Source organism: Macadamia integrifolia, chromosome 2 (assembly GCF_013358625.1).
Source record: "Macadamia integrifolia cultivar HAES 741 chromosome 2, SCU_Mint_v3, whole genome shotgun sequence".
In the NCBI taxonomy this organism is placed as follows: domain Eukaryota; kingdom Viridiplantae; phylum Streptophyta; class Magnoliopsida; order Proteales; family Proteaceae; genus Macadamia; species Macadamia integrifolia.
The window spans coordinates 34,752,303-34,767,453 of NC_056558.1; the positions used below are offsets into that span (position 1 = coordinate 34,752,303).

The 15,151-nt window shown below is 38.8% G+C and overlaps 1 protein-coding gene and 1 pseudogene across 10 annotated transcripts in view; one reads left to right on the forward strand and one right to left on the reverse strand.

The window, feature by feature from the left end:
• LOC122066387 (cell division cycle protein 27 homolog B-like) overlaps positions 1-15,151 on the reverse strand; it is a 78,692-nt gene that overhangs the window by 34,776 nt on the left and 28,765 nt on the right. For 9 of the 10 annotated variants that reach the window (XM_042630199.1, XM_042630224.1, XM_042630220.1 and 6 more), the window contains 4 exons: positions 8,293-8,521; positions 7,102-7,331; positions 6,945-7,010; positions 5,256-5,375 (listed from right to left, as the gene is read on the reverse strand). In XM_042630199.1, coding sequence (XP_042486133.1) covers positions 5,256-5,375; positions 6,945-7,010; positions 7,102-7,331; positions 8,293-8,521 — 645 coding nt within the window. The remainder of the gene's footprint in view (positions 1-5,255; positions 5,376-6,944; positions 7,011-7,101; positions 7,332-8,292; positions 8,522-15,151) is intronic. The other variant, XM_042630204.1, reaches the window with a different exon arrangement.
• On the forward strand, positions 1,847-1,964 carry LOC122072368 (annotated as a pseudogene).

Consider the following 15,151-nt stretch of genomic DNA (forward strand, 5'->3'; position numbering starts at 1 on the left):
TTGGTTTTCAATTTATTACACCCACCAACTAATATAGTCTAATTCTGCAGGCATAGTGTAGGAATTTAAAAAGAACCGCAAAATTAGAGTATTTCTCATGCCTTGGCCATCAATTTGAGATGAACATTTATAAGTACTAACCTAACCTAATTAATTCAGCCCCTATTGCATAATTTCAGCTTGAATAAAATTATGTTCCTAGGGTTTTGGCAGAATTTCCACTAAATCAACCCTATTCCAGCCCTTATTGCATAATCCCTACTGAAAAATAAGTAGTCCTATGTTCTAGGGTTTAGCAGGGATAGGGTTTTTTTACCAGTTGGGTCCCCAATAGCCTATAGAAATTAGGACTTTCTTTACTGGGCAGCTATTCTACTTACAAGGATTCCCTGGCAGTTAACAATTGGGTAAAACCCTAACCCTAGCTGCCCAATCTACATGAAATTACCTAATTAACCTTACTACAGTAGTAAGTTCACTTACCTGGGTGCAGAGTTGATCTAAGAGCAGCCTGAGGTGAGTGAGTTCCCTCCTCACTTCTCTTTCTTCCTCTTCTTCCTTCTCTTTCCTTCTTCTCCTTCTCCTTTCTTCCTTTTTCTCCTTACTGTTATAGCAGTCACGTTTGATGCAATCTCAGCCCATTATCCCTTATATATAAGGCAGCCCCAAGGGTCTGTTTGGCTGGCCCTCTTCAAGTATTGCTAAGGTCTGTTTGGTTGCCCTCTTAAATCCTTATAACTAAGGTTTGTTTGGCTACCTTCTTAAGTTGGCTGCCCTATTTTATTTCCATTTAAATTACATACATACTATATATATATATATATATATAAAACCTAGTAGTCTATAAATTCATTTCCTCTAAAGTATGCATTTCATGCCTATTTAAGTCTCTTCCTATAGGGGTATAATGGGAATTTTGCACAACAGAGGTGGGCTCCACAACATAGTTTTTAAGGCGCTGGTAAGGCGACGCCTTAGCAGCGCCTTGGCGCTGATGCGGTCTAGAGATGGTAAGGCAGTGCTCCGCCTTATATGAAGTGGCGTCTTATGGGATTTTTTTTTTTTAAACACATTTTAAAATTACTTGATGAAGATTCCAAATATACATTTTTTATTGGTAAGTGTATGGTTTTGTTAACACTTGAGATGTATGGGATCAGCTTTACTCCATCAAAAATAACCAAAACAAACAAAACAAAAACATGATTCACAAACAGGGTTTGGATTTTGTCAAGGGTTTAAGAAAGGGCTCTAAGAAGGAATCAAGGAACAAGGAAGAACCACTGATCCAAGCGACCATTTTGCTCCGGTAGCGGTGAGCTTCATTCTTCTTTGACGGGAGTAGAAATATAGTGGATGACCTTAGGACTCATTTTGGCATCATAGAGGAAAGTATAATAAATACTTGTATTTTTTATGTCTTTTTTTCTTTATATTTATAATTTTGTTTCATAATTATGTATTTATATTATATGTTAATATGTTATGATGATTTATGATTGATGATTGATGAAGATGAACTTAGTTTATTCACTTAATTGATTTGTTTTCTTAATGAATATCTTACATTGGTATAAATATAAACCTTTAATATTTATTTAACATACGAGTAATAGGATTCAACTAGGATTTGAGCCAAATAGATTGGTTTTATAAAAAAATTACACAGGAACACTTTAGTTGATAAGACGACGCTTTATGCCCGCCTTATCGCTAAGGCGCTCTGAAAGACCCTCAAATGCCTCCGTCGCCTTACCGTCTTAAAAACTATGTTCCACAGTGTAAAAACCCAAAAATTACATTCTGCTAGGCAAAATTGGCTGGCCAGTTTTGGACCTACCAATGTGGGTGCGATCATACCAGCACTAATGCACCAAATCCCATAAAACTCCGTAGTTAAGCGTGCTTGGGTGAGAGTAGTATTAGGATGGGTGACCCCCTGGGAAGTCCTCATTTCGCATTTTTTTTCCTACTATTCTTAGTCTTGTACTTAAACTTACCTCTTTGTCCACCCCTCCTTATGAGTTCCCCAATGATATTGGCAAGCTGAACAGGAGCAGGTGGGGTTCTGCTTTCTTGGCACTCCATAACTGCCAACCATGCCAGCATTGGATTCCTCTGCTCTTTCTTCTTGCCTGTCCACAAGTAGGGGTATAAATATCAGATTAGGGTGTTACACTTGATGGTAGTGCTCTCCTAGCGGCTGAGAAGATGAAGAGATGAGATAGTTTGTTATTAGAGTTTGTGGAACCCTACCTGGAATTGACTTAGTTGCCCTTTCTTATAATGGGCTTCCTTGCTTTGTCTTTAAGCCCATGTGGGCTTTTCACTTGTAATAGACATGTTTGTGACATGTTTTTGAGTATTCAAGCCCATATGGGCCTTGGATGTAACCCTTTATGGGCTTTTATTACCCTTATTGGGTTCGTAATTTCGCATTTGGGATTGTATTTTTCCTCCCCCTTCTTTTAATTCATATATTATTCACCAAAAAAAAAAACTCTAAAAGTCGATTACAACCCAAGGATTTAAGCATTGGTATCGGGAATCGTATCAGAGGATTGATTTACGAGACATATCATGTCATATTGGAGAGATGCAAGATACGTTAAAGATATGTGTTGAGTCTCTAGGGCTATTTTGGTCTTATTGGGTTGTTTGGCTATCTCTATGTTTTAGTGCAAAGGGTACAATGATATTTTAGTCCCCATATTATTTTTATTGATGGAATATTATAAAAAGAGGAGGGGCATGTGGCTAGGCATTCTATTCTAGCCACAGTCCCATGATTTTGGTGCTTGTGGTTCTCTCTCTTTTCTTTGTCTTTCTTCTTCTCTTCTCCCTTTCTCTTTGCCTTGATCTGGTTGCAGTAACCTGATGTTCTAACAATATGCATGAAAATGATCAACGGAAAAATACAATTTTGAAGCATGAAACACTTTATTATACAATAGAAGATTGATGCAAGAAATTGAGTTGTTTTTGCATAATCTAGTGATACATAACCACCAAAAAAAACAAAAAAACAAAAAAACAAAAAAACAAAAAACAAAAAGAATAAAAAAAAAAAACAAAAACAAAAACCAAAACAAAAAACAAAAAACAAAAAACAAAAAACAAAAAACAAAAAACAAAAAACAAAAAACAAAAAACAAAAAACAAAAACAAAAAAAGGTAAAGAAAAAAAGTTATTTGAGCACCGAAAAAAAAAGATAACAAATATTTGCAACTTCACCTTTTCCAATCCAGATTTGAACACTATAAGTCCCCAAACCTAGTTGAAATGGTGAAGATTATTGCCGTTTTTTATGTTAGATGATTTCCTCTAACTCAGATCAAAGAGAGAAATAAGTTTCCCAATCCTTCGGTTGCTTACAGTTTTGTATCTCACTCATGGTTTCTGTTTTGTAGGTTTAAAGGAGGCATATCTTACCTGTATCGGACTGTATCGGTCCTGTATCAGTCAATACAGACAATTTTAGATAAATAAGTACCGTACTGATACTAACCAATACCAATACAAATCGGCCGATGCGATATGATGCAATCCGATACTTTAAACCCTGATCACAACAGCCCTACGTAGAATTTTTTTAAAGTTGAGGATATTTGACCAAATGATACTTCAAATCCACCCAAACGTTGAAGTGGATGGGACACAATTGACCACCAAGTCTTGATTCAGGACAAAAAATTAGGTTTTCCAGTATTTTTGAGTTCTTAAGCAAAAGGGTACGAAGCACAAAATTTTGCTGAAATAAGCCAAAATTTCGGTCGAAATGCTGAAAATTTCGGTCGAAATCTTATATGCTTGTACAGTCAACCCTTGTTTCGTTTCAAGGCTTCTCGAAACCAAATATTTCGTGAAATTTCGGTCAAAATCAAATGAAATTCTGAACCATATGGGCTGCCAACATCAAATATAACAAGTGCAGCATTAGAGATTTAATAGGGGTAAGCACAGGTTACAAATATTTGATGCAATAGACCTCAGAAATAAACATCACCTCAGACGAAAATTATCTACACTAGCATGTTCCCATACTTTGCACAAAACAGTACAAAGATTGGGCAATAAAAACCAGCTGTATTGGCCTTCTAAGGCAATAAAATGGTGTTTAATGCATTCCCCACCAATAGTGGAAGGAGACTCCAAAGTAGTAGTTAAATGAATGGAGGAAGGTTCAGTAATCAGTGGTATCGGCGGAGATTGATTAGGAGATAATGATCTCTAGCTTCCTCATTGAGCATCTCGTTTAGCTCTGAATCCAAGATCAAGTGATTCCATAGCTGAAGAGCTCGCTAAAGCTGGCACTAGGAGAGAGAGATGCATATATATGTTATTAACCTGTTGGGGTATAATAAATATTTTTTCTCCTTGGGCTCCTAATCCACTGTCTTACAGATTCTCTTTTGTTGCGCTTCTCTGTCATTTGTTACGTGTTGCTGGCTATGACATTCTCATTGTTGTGCTTCTCTATCATTTGTAATGTGTCGTTGGACGATAGATAGGCCTGGGTCTGGATTGGCCACATGATAGATAGGCCCAGGTCTGGATTGGCCACATGTCAAATTTCAGAGCGAAAGTTAAACTTTTGCCACTCCTGTGTCTGGGTCTGGATTGGCCACACGATAGATAGGCCCAGGTCTGGATTGGCCACATGTCAAATTTCAGAGCGAAAGTTAAACTTTCGCCACTCCTGTATTGGCATCCCCCTTGCCCCTCCCCACCCCCACCCTTTCGTACTTCAACAGTAACTATTTCCTAGGAAAGTGCTTTTTCAATCTTTTTGAAGTTCTATTTCTCTGCATGTCAGCATGTGATATACATTAAGCTAAAACTTGGTAAATGACCACAGCCTTGATTGGACAATAGGCCCACAAGGTTCACATGCCAGATGGAGTCCCACAAGGAGAGATCCTGGTTTAATTGTCAGTCATTAATCAATAGGGCAGTCTTCTCTTCAACACTTAACATCAGTAATAATAATAACGAAGATGATTATGATGGAAATTATTTCTTTCACCAGAAAGAATTTTTCCCTCCACAGGCGTTCAGGAATTAAAAATAATTGACAGTACAGTAGGATACCCGATTGAATATGAAAGGTATCATGCAGTACCAAATACAGGTATTAGTACCACAGGATATCAATAAATGCACGGCCAAGCAATGTTCATTTAGCAGGGTAATAGGGCAGTAAAACTATCCTAAAAAGTACAATAAAAAACTCAGAATGGAGAAAGAAACTCACATACAGAACCGTAGAGTATACATCCATTCCTTCTAGACTGTAAGGTGATGCTCGGCGTGCAAGATTAAAGGCTTGATCAGCTCCTAGATAATCTACCAGCTCAAAATACGCTTTTCCAACCTGCATTGAACATTTATTAGACAGTTAGGGACATCTACTGTAACCTATCTTCGGGAATCAATTTCACTCACTGCCCACAAATAAAGCTGTTTCACCCGCTTGAAAACCCTAAGCGAAGGAAAGTTCCAACCGGCCGCCGCTTTGGAGCAGCCTAGCCATGAGGCCGGGCTGTTCCCCTGCCTCTCTCCCTCCCTCATGGCCAGGCTGCTCCCCCGCCTCTCTCCCTCCCTTCTCCTTCTCTCATCCTTTCCCTCACTCCCTCTCTCTGTCCCTCTCTCCCTCTCACCCTCTCTCTTCTTCCTCCTCTCCTTCCTTTCTCTGCATCTTCATCCCCTGCAGGAGCTTCATCTCAGTTGTAGTCCCGTCTTGGCCGCCAGCCCCGTAGGTCACCATCCCTGCTAGATCTCTATGATCGTTTGGATTCCCACTCAGCCAGCAGCCTCCTCGCCTCTGACTCCATTTGCCTGCTCCCATGCCAGTCACCATCATGCTCTGCCTGACTTGTTCCACCGCCGCTTGGTCACAAGCCAGCCTGCACAGTATATAGCCGTTCGCCGCCAGCCTAGCTTGGCCAGCCACCCTATCTGCCTGGCTCTCTCGGCTACTGCCAATTTGCTGCCAGCTGCATGGCAAGCAGTCGTTTGGCTCCCCAGCTATACCTGGTCGGCAGCCACTTCGCCGTTGCCCTCTGCAAAGCCGGCACATCTCAGTCGTGGCTGTCACCTCTGCTAGGCCAGCTGCAAGCTTGGCCATGGCCCTTTGCAAGGCCAGCGCCCCCCAAAGTGGCACCCCTCTTGCCGGCAGTGCTCCATTGGCAGCTGGAAAAATGAAGAGAAGAGATAGTATAAACCCCAACTGGGTTTGACTTGGTTGCCCTTGCTTGTTTTTAAGCCCATATGGGCTTTTGTAATGTAATGGACATGCTTGTGACATGTTTTTGAGTCTTCTAGCCCATCAGGCCTTGGATGTAGTCCTTTCTGGGCACTGGTTACCATTATTGGGTTTGTAACCTCCCCTTGGGGCTGTATTCTCCCTCCCCTTTCTTTTAATGCATTTATTATCCACCCAAAAAAAAAAAAAAACATTTATTAGTGTTGCAGTGCCCGATAACCAAAGTAAATACTAAAATTAGTACATTTTTTAGACAAGGAAGCATATGAAGATGCAGATGCAATCAAATGTGAAATTAATCCCTTTCATTGGAGGTAATCACTAAAAAAATTATATGACAATTTTTAAACAGTGATCGTCATCAGAATAAACAAATACATTTCATAAACAAAATTTAAATTAGAAATAAGTAATTACAGACAGTTTAAGGCAAAAAGAAAATTCATTAAATAAAATAGTACTTCTAGATTCCGTCTTTGGGCCTTCCAGTAGGAAAGGCATCTTTTAGGTAAAGATTGTTCTGGATCCCCAGAATTGGACACTCCCATGTCTTAAGCAAAAGAACCAAAAACATTTCATTAAAAAAAAAAAAAATTGAAATTACAACAGGGCATAATGCTCCTCGTTCCCTTTAAGTGTGACAGAAAGGAGAAGACAAATATGCAAAACCAAAATTACCTGAGAAAGTACCCATCCTGTATTATACTGCTTGTGAGAAAGCTTCAAAAAGACATCCAGAGCATCCTGTTCTTACATTAAAAAATTCCCCATATATCAGGTCCAGTGGTGTTTCTTTCTGTTCACTCATTTGTTTTCAGAAGGCACAATGAAATACCTGACATCTATACATACAGGAAAGCCTGTAACCTTCTCCGAGAGTCCTAAGGAGGGCAAGTAGCTCTGAGACACCATTTGAAACTCTGAAACCATCTGTGATCGCCCCACCAACCAACGTGCTCTTTTGCTCCCATTCAACAGATATATCGTCCCCCAAGGGAGATGCACTAGAAGATGCTGTTTCTGTAAAATCCAAACGAGCATCATCAGAAGCCTCTAGTCGTCTCCCTACAAGAAGGTAAGCATGAGCTACTGCTATTGTTCTGATGAGTGATGTCCTTAGGCAACAATAAGCAGAACAAAGGCAAAGTATAAAACATTCATCTGCAATAGTAATATGGAACCTTTGAAGTCCATCTTTTGGGGATCACACAGGCCCCCATAAGCCCCACTTGACCTGCAGTTCAGCGTCAGAAGAGGCTTATTTCCTGAGATCTGAAAAATCACCCTATCTTGACCTAATTCAAGAACCACCCAGTTTTGTTTCAGGCTTTTTTTCTGGGGTTTGAGTTGTTTGACTTCTTATATGGACTATTATTTTTTATGGTAATCTCTAACCTATCCTCTTGAGTAATGCTTGAGTTCATGGTCTGATTATTTTCTTGATATTCAACATAAATTGTGACCTGCGGCTAGGGGTATTCTTCTGTTATTTGCTGTGTCTTTTAGTGGGACTTTGTCCTACTGTTGTTGGGCATTACTGATATACATAAGGGACTGTATAAGCATTGTTTTGGGTGCTGTAAGTTGATTTTATATTCTGTTATGAGGCCTGTAATCAGTACCTATTTTAAGTTGGTTAGTGATCCTATTTGGGTTTAGGTTCCTTGAGTCCTAGCGATACATTAGAGAACCAGGTCATTAATCATTATGTAGCTCCAACTGTCAATCTTCAATAGTTACTATAATATTCCAAAATGAAATTTGCTACAGTTGAAAAAGGTTAATTTCCAGATGCCAGAGTTTATTTCTCATATTCCTCTCTTTAATCTTGTTCACTCTTACAGACCAAACACCAGTCAAAGAATCCCTAACTAAATCTTAAGAGGAAAATATGCTTAAAAATAATCAGAAATATGGTCCCATTAATTTAAAAATGATATTTTCCAGGCATGATAGGGATTAAAAAAATAACAAGGACGGTGTGCTTCTGAATTGAAGACAGAAAATTACAGGAAAGCTTATCAACCTTCATCACAACTTTCTGCAGACCAGGATTGTCCCTTTCGAAAGGTCACAGAACGAAGACTTGCAGAACTCAACTTTGATGATGATGAAGAAATTGCTCCAAGGTATTTCGAGGAAGAGTGACTGGGTCCATTTACTCCAACTTGCATGGTGTTTGATGTGGCCGCTGCTTCTCCAGAAAGCCTTGTACTTCGTCTAAACCCAGAATCAGAAAACAACCTCCCTGAAACCTACACAAAAACATTAACGCAGACAAGTTTAGAAACAGTAAATCCATATAAGCCTATCAATTAATGTCATACTAAAATAATACCCAATTGTTGTACTCTTTGACAATCAAAACAACGCAAGAGGGCATAAATATGATGAGGTGTGTCCAATGATGATATATAGGTCTACAGTACCAGAGAAATAAATGATGAGATGGTCCTGAAAATATGAGGAACAAGAGCATGCACCTGAGAGCAACAAACATGAGCAGAGGATAGGCGGGCGCTCAAGGACAACCAACAGAAAAATAAGATGAGGGAAAAACCAAATACAGAATTGATGGCTGGGCGAAAGTGCAAGACCAATAGATTAAGGGATAACAAAACCAAGGGGAAGCAGACGATACAAAAAATACAAGTTACAAAAAGAATCCCAAAGTATTGGAGGTAAACCAAGGGGATGAACAGAAGAGGTTATAAATTCTGAAAATTATGATACGTAATAATCAAGGTTTTACATATCAAGGTTTCAGCTTCGAACTAAATTCCAACCCCCCCCCCCTCTTAGGAGTACACAAAAAGTAGTGGAAGGTTATTGAAGACCGTAGAAACGAGGTAAAAATGCCAGAAATTATGCAACACTAAGAAGACCTTACGTAACATATTTCTACAAATGAGAAAAAAATTTACGGCCCGTTTCTTTAGAGGGGAGTGTGGGGTGGGTGGTTGTCAGAATGGGACCCACGTGTTGGTAGACAAAGGACAGGAGAAGTAAAGATGAAGGAAAGTTGATCTTTCCCACCCCGATAGCATTTGGTTGCCGTGCTCCATGTGGAATCTTCCAAAGGAAAGTGAGGAGAGAAATGGCAGAGGTGAGAGATGAAGAGGGTTGGAGCATAGAGACAAGGGATGGGGAATAGAGACGTGATTTCTTCCCTTCTTTCCTCACTATTCCAATTTCCGGCCATCTTTTCTTTTATTTGATATTACAAATCTCCTCTCCTGCTCCCCTTTATCCAGCTTTAATCCCAACAAAATCGATGCTATTGAACTGAGTGAAAAAAGGCGAAACCGTCTTCCATTCGGACTCTGATGAAAGAATCTGGAACTCGTTTACTGAGTTCTTGGAGTATTTCCGACAATGGACGACTAATTCCAGAAGCTAGTACATCGGAGACTTCTGGAACTACTACTCTCTCCTCTTTCTCCTCTTTAACTGAAGAATAAACCTTCGCATAGAAGAGAGTAGAACCCCACTGGAAACTTCAGAGAAGAAGATATAGAACCAGGATTGGATGCCTTGAGCAATAATCTATTGAGGGACATGCCATTTAATGTTTCTCTCGCTCTCTGTTGGAATGCCCTTTTCAAGAACGCAAAGGAGCTGTGGAAGCATGTGTTCCACATTGTCACCGATAGGATGAATCTTCCAGTGATGCAAATATGGTTCAAGATGTGACATCAACGTAGCAGGGAGGGAGCCACCGTGGCGGGGAGAACAAAACACGAGCAGTTGCAACGTTTACCACCCATGAACAGTGCGAGAGACCCACTAATTTGGTGGGACTTTGGAAGGGGATGGAGTGGAGGCTATGTCAGCAAACACAGAAAGCTCACTTCCCAATGTTGTCTCGGAACTTTTCCACCCCATATAACCAAACACTATCAATTTCACCTTGTTTTTTCGTATAGTACGACTTTCCCACCCCTTAAATCCCACCCCACTAAAACCCCCTCTAAACAAGTGGGGCCTTAGTTCATTAAACGATGACAGCATGGGTACATTAGGTTAATAGCAGAATCCATCAGGTTACCTTTCTAACATTCAACATTTTTAATTTTCAATAATTTTGCTAACAGATGGTCATAATTCGACCCTAAAAAGAAGAAAAATCATATCAAAATCATACAACTTCATAAAAAGGATGGTTCCAGTTGACATATTTGTTAAAACCAAATTGATATTCTCAACTTTAGCAAGGACATGTTGCACTGACATATAATAACTAATGCTGAATCAACACGTCATTTATTATGAAATTGGCATGTCATATGGAACGTTCTATTAGAAATTTAGAGCCATAGTAAGGATATGCCACCATTCAACCATAACAAAAAATTTACATGGAATACTATCCAGTTGAAGAATATGAATTGGAAATATTCAAAGAAACAAGAAGAAGAAAGTTATAGATTTCAGTCTACAATTAATATGGTGAGAGAGTTTCACTGTGATAAGATCCATAGCTGAAATTGCAACTGTTCAAAAGTTCTATTAGCCACAAACAAGTAACATAAATTTCTGATTTTTTTTTGGTATTACCTTGGAGACCTAGGCTGCAAGAATATTGGATAAGCCAATTTTCTAGCATGAAAGCTAAGATGGAAGTCCAAAAAGGTCCCCAATTTTGTAACCCTTCTCCTCTTATTAAAATTCCAGCCTAAGCCTTCTGCTACATTGCAAAAAAGAAAGCCAGTGTTCTCATCTTTTTTGTTTGAATGAATTAGAAAATTCATAACTTCAACTCATTACAGAAAGCAAAAAAATCAATAAAGGGGTAAAAATCAAAAAAGGGTATTGGGACCAAGGTGGAGGATTTCTCATAAGATGGCTAGTGTCAAAGCATCCCTCCACAAAGGCCAGCAGAAGGGCAACAACCCAGCAGAGTGGTTTTGAAATGATTCCCAGCAGAAAAGCTTTTCCATTTCTTATTAGACACCAAGAAATTGAAGGAATATAAAGTGAATAAAGGACATTGGCAATGATGCAAAATATTACACCCAAAAAGATTTAGCAATTAGAAAATGCTATGAGATACCGTTGTAATATAGATAAATGCCATGTAAAGGTGATTTCCTAGGTGCCATGTGATTTCTTGATCAAGGGAGGCACTATAGCCATGGTTAACGAAAGTGGAATCTGCAACAGGATCAGCCTCCACTGATTCTGATTCCGCTCAAGATGGAATTGGCCAAAATATCCTGAAAAGCCACAGAATTGGCTGTTTCAAATCACACATAATCAGGAACAGTCTCATCCAACTCCGATTCAAATCAGCCAAATCAACTGATCCACTCCCGATTCCTTGAACCATGCATATAGCAGCAGCATATGGTTCAAAGAATGCTAAGGTTTTCCCGCAAGAAAACCCAGTATAAGGGTTTATGTAAGCCATAGAAAGGAGACTGAAATCTATAGCTTTGACTGTTAAATCCACTGAATTATGATTTTAAAATTACCACAACCTGCCCTTGACCCATACAACCTACCAAAATATGATTGGTAAAAAAAAAAAAACTCTCTAAAAGTCAAAGCCCTAAGTTACCAACTTTACAGAAGGAAAAATATGTCCATTACATTAGAAGAAAAAGTAACGATTTAATAGAAGACCAAAAAACTCCATATAACTTAACAATTAGGTTTATTCAGGTCTCCTTCGCTTTTAGTCCCTCTGGACTATCCCCATCCCAGAAAATGCATCTTGTGTCTGGCGTAAGATCTTGGAGCTCAAGCCTATAGTTTCCGGGGCTATTGCCTACCAAGTTGGAGATGGATCCTCCACTTCCCTTTGGTTCGACCCTTGGCACCAAAAAGAGTTTTACTCCACCACATTAGTGCAAGGACCATCTATAGTACTGGCCTCCCGACGTAGGCATTGGTCCGAGATATTTTGACTTTGGGAAAGTGGCTCCTATAGCTTCCTCTTCCCCTCAACTATATGATATTTGGTGATCATTACCTTCAATCTTTGATGCCCAACTGAGAATGGGGGATTCTATTATCTAGACTCCCGCCACGACTGGCTCATTCTCATCCAAAGCCACTTGGGACTTCATCAGGCCTCGAGGCTCTACCTCCCTTTGGCATAAGATCGTTTGGTTTAAGCATCACATTCCAAGTCACACCTTCACCACGTGGCGAGCTCTCACCAACTGCCTCCCTACCCATGGTTTCCTCAGCAATCAGAGGATCCCTTTCTCTCCTTTGTGTTGCCTTTGCGGGTCTGCTACTGAAGATATTGAGCATCTCCTTTTTGCTTGCCCTCTTTCCTCCTCCATTTGGAAATGAATCCTTGTAAAATGCTAGCCCAGGAGTAGAAGAATTCTCTCTTTTCATAGGGAATGGCTATCGATGGATATGACATTTGTTGGATTTCCATTTGTGATATTGTGGGGAAGCTCGCTTTCTGTACTACCATCAACCAGATCTGGATGGAGCGCAACCACAGAAATGGGCCTCCAACTTTCGCACTCTCAGCCAGATTTGGGATTCCATATCCTTTGATGTTAAAGCTAAGGTCTCTAGAATTACCAAAACTTGTAATACCTCGCATAGGAATAGTCACATTGTTGAATCTTGGGGTCTCTCCCCATCTTTGCTCCAAACCCTTTACCTTCCTTGAGGGTGGCTCTTGTTCCCCTTCCTCTCCCCCCCTCCCCATAGGGGATTCTGTACATTTTTCTTCTCCTTGGTAATGAATTATTTTATTCACCCAAAAAAACTGAACAAGTCTCAAGTATCAAGATCAGATTGGCCGAAATGACCAATCCAATATTTCATCTTATGCATGTCTCTCTAGGATCAGTTATTACTTATCATTGGTTGGGATCATGGATGATGGATCAGTTGTATGGACTGATAAAGTACTGGTTCAAACCAAACGGACCCCTTTTGGTATGTTGATTGTATACAGTCTATACAGTTCCGTCTACCTGATGCAGAAAAATTACAAAAGTAGATTTATTTTAATATAAATAAGCCTTAAGTTGGGTTTGATGCATGTTGAGCCTTTGGTCCAAAATAAGGTTAGGTCATAGGAATATGGAAGTTATTTATTATTTAGTTTAATTTCGAGTCCTAGCTAGAATAGGAGTTGTTCCAATTCTTTTGGTCAGTTGAGTAACTAGTAATCATACTAGTTAGTTTAAGCTATTTCTAGTCATGTTGGAAGTTAGATTTTGAGGCTGCGTTTGGTAACGTTCTAAAAAAACGTTTCTAGAGTTTTTTTGTTCTATAGAAACAAAAAAACGGAATAAAGCATTTGGTGCATTTATGGTATGTTTCTTTTTTTTTTTTTTTTTTAACAAAAAGTGAAAAAAAAAACGAGAATTTACGGAATGACAAAAGGTAGTTCCGTCCTTCCAGTTTCGTTCAAAAACAAAACAAAACAAAAGAAACGACATTTTGACATAGGCTCCGTTTGGTATCGTTTCTGTTCCAGAAACTCCGTTTCGTGTCAGAAACGGAAATTTCAGTTTCTGTGTCAAAACGCCGTTTTTAAACGATTTAAAGCTGTTTGGTGAATCTGTTTCTAGAACAGTTTCAGAACGCAGAAACGACATTTCTGCCGTTTGGTAATGCTTGTTTCAGAAACAGTTTTTTTTTTTTACTTTTCTTTTAAACCAATAATTACAAAAATAACATTAAAATACTATAAGCATATAAATTTTTTTGGGACAATAAAATATTACACACCAATGAAAAAAACATGGTTTCCAAAGGATGAATAAAATACAGTATTAACAATGCCTTGTGCAAGTTAACTATTACATAATTCCCCAAATTTTCACTTTTTTTCCAAGTCTAAAGACTTGAATGCATGGAGGATGTCTTTCATCTTATTTGTTTGGTCCTCTAATCCTTTAAGTGTCCCTTCCAGATATCCTTTCATGTACTCGTTTGAAACGGAAAGTGGTCTGGATGATGTTGATGTTGAGCTTGAGTTTTCTGAACATGATGTATGTTGTATGGTAGAGATATATGTTTCATCTTTCAACCATACAAACATACCACATCCACGGTTATCAGCCTATATCAAATAATAGATGTAATTAGGGTCGTTGAAATTTAACATCGAATTAAACAAAAATCATAAATTATCTATAGGTATAGGTCAATAGTAGAAATAAATTACCCCAGTTGAACTTGGGCAACATAGAAAATACTGTCCCTTGTTTGGACCTTTCATCGCAGTTCGTACTTTGCATTGACCTTTACCACATCTACATAGATGTAGTTGGTCCACCCACATGAAAAAATTACATGAATCTTCACACTTGAAAAATTCTCTTCCAATATTTTTACCCGACTTGGTTGTATATTTACCACAACTCTTCCCACAAATTTCACAAGTTGCTGTCATGAGTGGGGGCATAGAAGAAGTCATCTGTAACAGAAATTTATTTATCAAAAAAATTAATATAGCATCCAAATATATGACATTCATAATAATATATCAACTTGTACCACATATATAAATGTACCATAAAACAAGTACTACGTGGGTTGAAACATCAATTTAGGTTTTCAGTTTTGCCAAAATAGTTATCGGTTTTAGTTTTCAACTAGTTCTGGCATCCTTTGCTGTCTAGCCATTGCATTTGTAATTCTTAGCCTAGTGGCATTCATCTCTTTTGCCCGATTTCGTTGACTTGATTGTATTGTAGAATGATCAACGAAATCTTCATGTGGCGGATTCAAGTCATCTTCTGCAACTTTTAAATCATCGCTCATCCCCATGAATTCTGCATCAGCAATATGCTCTTCTCGAATATAGCTGTGTAGCCCACAACATGCCAGTACGATTGATGCCTGAGTTTCCAATGGGAACTGATGCATTAGCCTTAAAATTTTAAATTTGTTCTTCAATA